Source organism: Chrysochloris asiatica, unplaced genomic scaffold (assembly GCF_000296735.1).
Source record: "Chrysochloris asiatica unplaced genomic scaffold, ChrAsi1.0 scaffold00095, whole genome shotgun sequence".
Lineage (NCBI taxonomy): Eukaryota > Metazoa > Chordata > Mammalia > Afrosoricida > Chrysochloridae > Chrysochloris > Chrysochloris asiatica.
This window is the reverse complement of record NW_006408613.1, coordinates 4336838-4344969: the sequence shown is the minus strand read 5'-3', so window position 1 is coordinate 4344969 and position 8132 is coordinate 4336838. Positions and strand designations below refer to the sequence as shown.

The 8132-nt window shown below is 37.7% G+C and overlaps 1 protein-coding gene across 1 annotated transcript in view; it reads right to left on the bottom strand.

Moving 5' to 3' along the window:
- Positions 1-8132, bottom strand: part of ARHGEF10 (Rho guanine nucleotide exchange factor (GEF) 10) — a 234765-nt gene that overhangs the window by 178231 nt on the left and 48402 nt on the right. The window contains exons 8-9 of the mRNA XM_006866721.1: positions 5462-5578; positions 446-560 (exon numbers count right to left, since the gene is read on the bottom strand). Of these exons, the coding sequence (XP_006866783.1) occupies positions 446-560; positions 5462-5578 (232 nt within the window). The remainder of the gene's footprint in view (positions 1-445; positions 561-5461; positions 5579-8132) is intronic.

Below are 8132 nucleotides of genomic sequence, written 5' to 3'. Positions count from 1 at the left end.
AAGGTTGTATCATCTGCATATCTCAGGTTGTTAATGAGTCTTCCTCCAATCCTGATGCCACATTTTTCTTCATATAACCCAGCTTCTCGGATTATTTACTCAGCATATAGGTTGAGTAAGTATGGTGAAAGCATACACCCTTGTTGCACACCTTTTGTAATTTAAAAATATATGGTGGTGGTCCCTTTAAAAACTTTGCCAATTGTTCTCAATCATACCACTGCAGTTTGTGTGCCTTCAACCTAAAAAACAAGCCCCATCTCCACGTGGCCAGCTGGGCTACCTACATAAAAACCTGCCAATCCACAGGTTGACAGATGTAACAGATCACTGTTACACTCCACTGAGGTTGTATAAAGATTGCCCCTGGCTTTACTCTTCACAGTGAACTTGCTGTATAGGAAGTATAGAAGGAGACCTACAAAGTGCAGATTAGCTCACAGACCTTGAGAAATAAAAGACTTGGTTCTGATAAAAGAGCGGCCTCTCTTCACAGCAGCCTTTGTTTTTTCAAGTCCATCTTTGGTTCCTTCCTTTGCAGCCTTCATGAGTTTTTGCATCTGAAAAAAAGGGCAAAATGTGAGATGTGGTATAATTCAGTAAATGGCTACTTGCTGCCTTTGTTTTAAAAGAATACTGTCAAGTAGTTTGGTCTTGAACATTATCTGCGATTGACTATTTTAACTGGGAGCATTTGTTTTGTTTTGCTTTGCTTAAGTTTTAAAAAACAATTATGTGTGTTTAATTTTGTTGTTTTTTTTGTTTGTTTGTTTTCACTTTTAAATTTTTGTTAAAAACAGGTGAAAAACCAAGCTTTAAAATATTTAAAACCAAGGATTTAAAAAAATTTCCTACTACAATTAAATTAAAACTTCTTTATTATAATCACTTATAATCACAAAGAACTTTGTAGACATCACCAAAAGGTAGGCAGAGAAACTAAAGGACACAAAAATTAAACAGCTAGCCCCAAATCAAAGAGCATCTCATAAGAAAGAGGAAAAAAGATCAATTAAACAAAGACTTCCATTTTTCCAACTGAGAATTACTCATTTAGCATTTTTCAATGATGTTATTCCTGAATGATGTGCTCACATGTGGAGCATTGGTCATTTGTTTATAGGAACTGCTTTTTACTAATAGTCACATGGACCAGTTAAAATACAGAGGTCATTTTTTATTATTCAAATGGCGATATTAAGCTATTATAGGTGGCACTTTGGGTTAATGTGCTGGACTGTAAATTTGGTTTGAACCACAAGGTTGGCAGTTCAAGCTCACCAGCTGCTCCTTGGAAACCCTATACAGGATCGCTATGGGATGGAACTGACTCCGCAGCACTTAACAACAGCAACTATATATATATAAATTGTTTTAAATGTATAAATGTTATATATATAAGTGATGACAGAGTGAAAAATAATAGCAAACCTATTTGAAGAATCAGGAATGTTTTCACAACTTTGCAAAAAAGTTAAAAAGACTGTTTTTAGGTGGGGTTTTTTTTGCATACAGCATGCCCACAGAAATAACATACACATGCATATAATGTGCATAGTGTTCATTGGAAACTAATGCATGAGGGGGCTGCACAATTTGCAAAAAAAACATATAAACATACATGTTATTTGTATAAAATGCAGTCATTTCCATTTCTATTGGAATTTATTTATTCTGGTGACCTCAAGCCAGAATCTTTATTTAATAACTTATACTATCACTGGTAGTCAAAAGCTCAAAATGACTAATTTTAGCATTTTATTATATCACACTTAAAAATATCTTAAGTATTTATCATTGGTCACTAATGATTTTCTTTTAGAGAAAACCCACCTGACCTTCCAAGAAATAAACCAATGTCTTTTAATAATGACCTCCCTGACATTGTCAGCCTCCTTCGTCGTCCTTGGTTTTCTCCTCTCTATTGATTTCACTGCTCCACTATTTGCCCACTAACCTTGAATTTCTCTTTGACATCCTTCCACAGGACTTCTTTTCCCTGCCAACCTAGCATAAGACTCAAACCGTCTGGTTGTGAATTTGTACAAAGAGGTGCCAAGTGGAGGGAGAAAGTGGAAAATAAAATTTAGCCTATGTTCTGCCAGACAATCAGTTTTACCTACCTTTAGACTGGGTCAGCCCAAAAAAAGGGGAACCTGTTTTAACTTGCACAAAGCCCTGGATGCTATAGCTGTGGGCCTAAAGATCTGGGCTGTCTACTGTTTGCTCTTCTCCAGTCCTAGTGTGGAGTCCTGGTATGGCACTGTGAGTTAATGTGCTGGAATGCAAGGTCAGTTTGATCCACAAGGTCTGTTTAAACCTCAAATTCAGAGGTTCAAGCTCACCAGTCACTCCTTAGAAACCCTATACAAGGTCGCTATGAGTTAGGACAGACTTGAAGGCACTTAACAACAGTCCTGGTGTGGTGCTGTGGGATAAAGTACTGGACCACAAGGTTAGTTTGAATAACAAGGTTGTTGTTCAAACTCACCAGTTGTTCCTTGGAAACTCTATACAGGGTCACTATGAGTCAGAACCAACTCCATGACACTTAACAACAACTACTCCCTTGGAGAGTATACTGACTTGCACAGTGTCATTATTCGTCTCTAGACTGAGATCAAAACATTTATCACTCTAACCTTAATCATTTCTTCAAACTCTTTATATCTCAAGGTCTAAAGACTACCTTCCTTCAAAGGATGTCCCACCAGGACCACATATACAACATAACTAAAATTCAATACGTGTTCACATTCCCTAAACAGAACTCCAACTACAACTTCCAGATCCATAATTCTCCTATTCTATGGAGTCCTGGTGTGGCACTGTAGGATAAGCACTTTACTGGTAACCATGAGGTGGGCAGTTCAAGCCCACCAGTGCTCCTTAGAAACCTTGTACGGGCTGGTTATGAGTTGGAACTGACTCAATGGCACTTAACAACTATGTTAGTAACTTCAAAGTCATTCTCATCTTCTCTGAAAGGATTTGGAGAGACTATATTGGAAGAAAACTAATTAGAGGTGCCTCGTAGTAAAACAAGCATAAGGTAAATGAGTCCGGATTACGGCTTTAACAGGCAAAATGAGTGAGAAATAGGGGCGATATGAAGGATATGCTAGCAGGGCATGACGATTTACTGAGTTAAAGGGTTATAGGAGTCAGAGAAAACACAAATAACTTTGACGTTATTAACATTGTTGTTGTCATTAAGTGCCACAGAGTCAATTCTGACCCATAGAAATCCTTTATAGGGTTTCTGAGGAGTGGCTGGTGAGCTTGAACCACTGACCTTGTGGTTCAAACCAACTTTGCAGTTCAGCACATTAACACACAGCGCCACACCAGTAGACTAGGAGAATTGCTGTGCAGTTGGAAATTGCCTAAGGAAAAATGAATGTGGATTTAATTTTAGCTATGCTGCCTGTTTACTCCTAGTAGGACAGTGTTACGAAGGTAGCCTTAACCCTGGTCCATTTATCTTGCATTTACTTTACTATGTTGCTGTTATTGTTACGTGCCATCAAGCATAGGAACCCTGTGTAGGGTTTCTAAGGAGCAGCTGGAGGATTTGTACCACCAACCTTGTGGATAGCAGTCCAGAGCTTATCCTATAGTGCCACACCAGGACAGATAGTGTGGTTGGTGGTTGTGTGCAATGAAGTCGGTTCACTCAGTGACCTTGTATAGCATTCCCGAGGCTGTAAATCGTTAAAACAGTAGAAAGTCCCAACTTTCTCCCATAGAGTGTCTGGTAGATTTGAACCTCTGACCTTGCTATTAGCAGGCCAGATCATAATCTATTATGCTAGACACCTCTAATTAATTTTCTTCCCAATACAGGCTCTCCAAACTCTACTCTTCCTTAATCCCAGACTTTTATTGTTAAATCTTGTTATGTTTTCAGCCCAATACCTGTTCAAATTCCCTTGAACACGGATCTGAAGATAGTCTTAGCAACCCCAAAGCCCCATTTCCACATTAAGCAGATAAAGACACTGAGTACCAGGGGTATTAAATGACTTGTCCACGACTACAGAGAATAGTATACATGTGTCCTGACGCTTTAGTACAATTTTATTTCTTACTTATGAAATGTAGTAAATCTGATAGGCCTGGCACTAAATTATGTAGCCCATATTATTTGTTACTGCTTCCTAATATGTGTCCACATTTTTTTCATCCTCTTCTCCTCCTAGCACGTACTCTCTACTATCTGTGGTGGTGGCGGTTATGTGACGTGGAGTTGTTTCCAACTCATAGTGACCCTGTACAGGGTTTCCGAGGCTGTGCATCTTTATGGGAACAAAAAGCCTCATCTTTTTCACATGGAGCAGCTAGTAGCTGAGAATTGCTGACCTTGAGGTTAATAGTCTGACTCGAAACCACTATGCTATCAGAGCTCCTTCCCTACTATCTGTACACACCAGTAGTTTCACATTTGACTTATCCATTCAAATGTCGTCCTTCACTCAACCTCCTTTAACTGCTTCAACTGACTGTGGCAGAGCTTCCCTGAAATCTTGCCAAATTTCTAGAGCATACCACCTGAACTGCTACCTATGTTCCCTGTAACAGTTTCCAACATGAGAACCACGGAAACATTGCGCTTAATGAAATGATGTGATTCCTAAGATTTTTTAAAAACCCAGAGTGCAGTATTTTAAAACAAAACAGTTGACTATTGCAAAAAAATAGTCCTAAATGACATCTATTGTCAGTTAAGCGCTATTCAACACATATGAACAAATCACAAGAGAACAAAATGCAAAAAAAGATCAAATTTAAGTAAAAAGTACTTGACAGTGCCCTTTTAAAACTCATTGCAAAGAACTGACCATTGTTAGATTCTAATCCAGCAGTTCTCAAACTTTTTGGTCTCAGGAAAACCATTACAAAGCTTTTGTTCATAGGGATTTGATTTACCAATATTTACTGTATACGAAATTAAAACTAAGAAAAATACACTTACTTATTAATATTAAGATAATAATAATCCTATTACATGCTATTTTAAATAGCATATACTTAAGAAAACTATATTTTCTAAAACAGAACAAAAATTGTGAGAAGAGTGGCATTGTTTTGCACTTTTAGAAAGCTCTTTAATGTCTGTCTTAGAAACAGCCAGACTCTATATTCAATCTGCTGCAATATCACACATGATGTAACTTCTGGATAATTCCATTGCACATTCGTGAAAGAATGAAAGTACAAAGGCAAATATTAAATATGAAAAAGGGTTTCCTCATGAAGCCCCTGAAAGTGTCTTGGGGGCTCCTTGGAGTCCCTGGACCACACTTTGAGAACCACTGTTCTAATATAAATTGATATTGGCTTAGTTGCCACATTTTTTTTTTTTTTTTCGGATTGTTGTGGTGTTTTGTTTTTTTTTAAATATAGTCTCTTTTTAACTAACCATTTTCAATGTAGCTGGTCAAAAAATGAACCATACTACCTTCAGTTCATGTTTTTGCTTTAGCTGCTGAATCTCTACAGCTCCCACAGTGTTTGCCATCAAATTTTTCATCTTTTTCTCATAGAGCGCCTTTAAACGGGATAGGTCATGAGAAAGCTATAGCATAAAGAGATACAGTCTTTTCACAAAATGCTCTGCAGTACTTTTAGACAATCTTACATTGAAAGTACTTCAGGAATGCCTGATGAATGATGTTCAGTTGCCAGACCATAACTTGGAAAGGATGATTCTCAGGAACCCCATACACATGTACGATAGGATAGGCCCGATTGCTAGCCCAGCTGATTTTTTTTTAAATTAAAATCTACGATCAAAAGACAGATGCTAATTTAGCTGAGACAAACTGGAGACTGTTCCATGCCAAACAAGAGCAAATAAAGGAAACAAAATCTATGTAAAAGCACTTGTTTATATTTCGATGAAATTAAAATGAGGAAATATAAATATATTTTTAAATATATAAAATTATTTCTTTATGGTATCACCAAAGTAAAATTTACTTGTATTCAAGATTGTATTGAATAATGAATATTCTTAGAATGGGCAGTATAGATATTTAAGTCTCCAAACTGTCTCCAAACTTGCTAAGTCATGAAGATGATGTAAATTCTTAAATCATTCTTCACAAATAACTCAAGTACACATAAGCATAAGTCCCACACTGCTCCTTTAGCTCATATTTCTTATGATAATCAAATTAATCATAAATATTATTTTCTAGAAATTTGAGAATCTTTTGAGATGACTTTTAAACAATTAGCTATATTTTATTTGGTAATTTTAAAAACACGAATACCTAATCTATAAAATTTGGTATTTCATACTTTTATCTTGAATAAGTATAACCAACAAAGGCACCATGGCAATTCTCCACACATACCCCATATTCCTTCCTCTGTCCCAGGATGCTGTGCTAGATATGAGAGATGAAATAAATGCAGGACTCTGTGTTTTCTTTTGTTAATATTATTGTGCATCCATGAACCAGTTTCGTGAATGCTTTCATACTTTTCTTCTCCTAGCAATGAAAAGCTGCTGACCCATCTACATATTCTCACTGGTCATTTCAGGAGGTCTTCTTGGGAATATACATTCTTTCTGAGGTCAAGAAGGGCAGAGGCTTTGCTTTAGTAATACTAACAGGCTTATCAGAGGTTCAACACTTGACCTAGTCCATTTTGTACTCTAATCAACTCTACCGGCTGAACACAAAATTTAAGTGCATTTTTAAACAACTGTCTTAAAGCACCCACTGAATACAAGCAGTTCCTGGATTATAAACAAGATCCGTTCCTAACTGTGTCTTTTAGAATCGGTGGGTCAGACAAAACAGGCACACACAGTTTTTATTTAGCTTTACTTTGTTGTTGTTAAGTGTTGGGTCGTTCTGACTCATAGCAACCTTATATAGTGTGTCCGAGAAGCAGATGGTGGATTTGAAGTACTGACCTTGAGATCTGAAGTCTAGTGCTGATCCTACATTGCCACACCAGGAGCACAAGAAAAGACTTGAGGTCTTTTCAGTGATTTAAAAGCTGCATGTACAGCAAGTGAAGGTGACCATGATGAATTTGTTGTAACTAGGAGCTCTGGTAGTGTAGTGGTTACGAATCAGGCTGAGAACGGCAAGGTCAGCAGTTTGAAACTACCAACTTTTCCACTGGAGAAAGATGAGGCTTTCTGCTCCTGTAAAGATTTACAGGCTCAGAAACCCTGTACAGGGTCACTATGGGTCGGAATCGACTCGATGGCACTTAATAACAACAACAGGGTGTGGTGCTACAGGATAAGCACTTGACTGGTAACCATATAATCGGCAGTTCAAATCCTCTTAGAAACCTTATACAGGCTTGCTATAAGTCAGAACTGACTCAATGGCACAAAACAACAACAGATGGGTTGGTTCAATCCTTTAAAGTGAGGACAAATTTAAAAACACTAAAGAGCAAGTGGAGTCCTGGTGTGGCACTGTGGGCTAATGTGTCAGACTGCAAAGCCATTTGAGCTGCAATGTCAGAGGTTCAAGCTCACCAGCTGCTCCTCAAAAACCCTATACAGGGTCGCTATGGGTCAGAACCGACTCAACAGCACTTCACAACAACAACAACAACAAAGAGCAAGTAGAAGTTGTTCATAAATCGGATGTTTGTAATCTGGAAGGTTAGAGATTTGTAATCTGGTGGTGCAACAGAGTAAAGCACTGGGCTGCTAACCTCAAGGTGGGTGGTTCAAACCCACCACTACTTCGTGGGAGGAAGATGAGGCTATCTGCTTCCATAAAGAGTTATAATCTCAGAAACCGTGGAGTTGCTGGGAATTGGAACCAACTCTTTGACAGTGGGTGGATTGCAACCTGGGGATTGTCTGTACAACATCCTGCTGAAATACAAGTCTATCACATTAGATTTCAATGGCAATTTAAATTAATTATGCATGAATAAGTCACCTTAAGTCAAATATCACCTTAATTATTAGCTCCATCATAAATTATAATTTCAGCTTTGTTTGTTGATTGAATCTCAGATGTAATAGTACTAGGTAATAGAAAAGAGCTACCTAGAAAAGACATGTTAATGATATTGCATAGACAAGGTGAGCACCACAAATTGGCAGATTCGTCTGCAGTTTTATGAGGTAAGTTTACAGAATA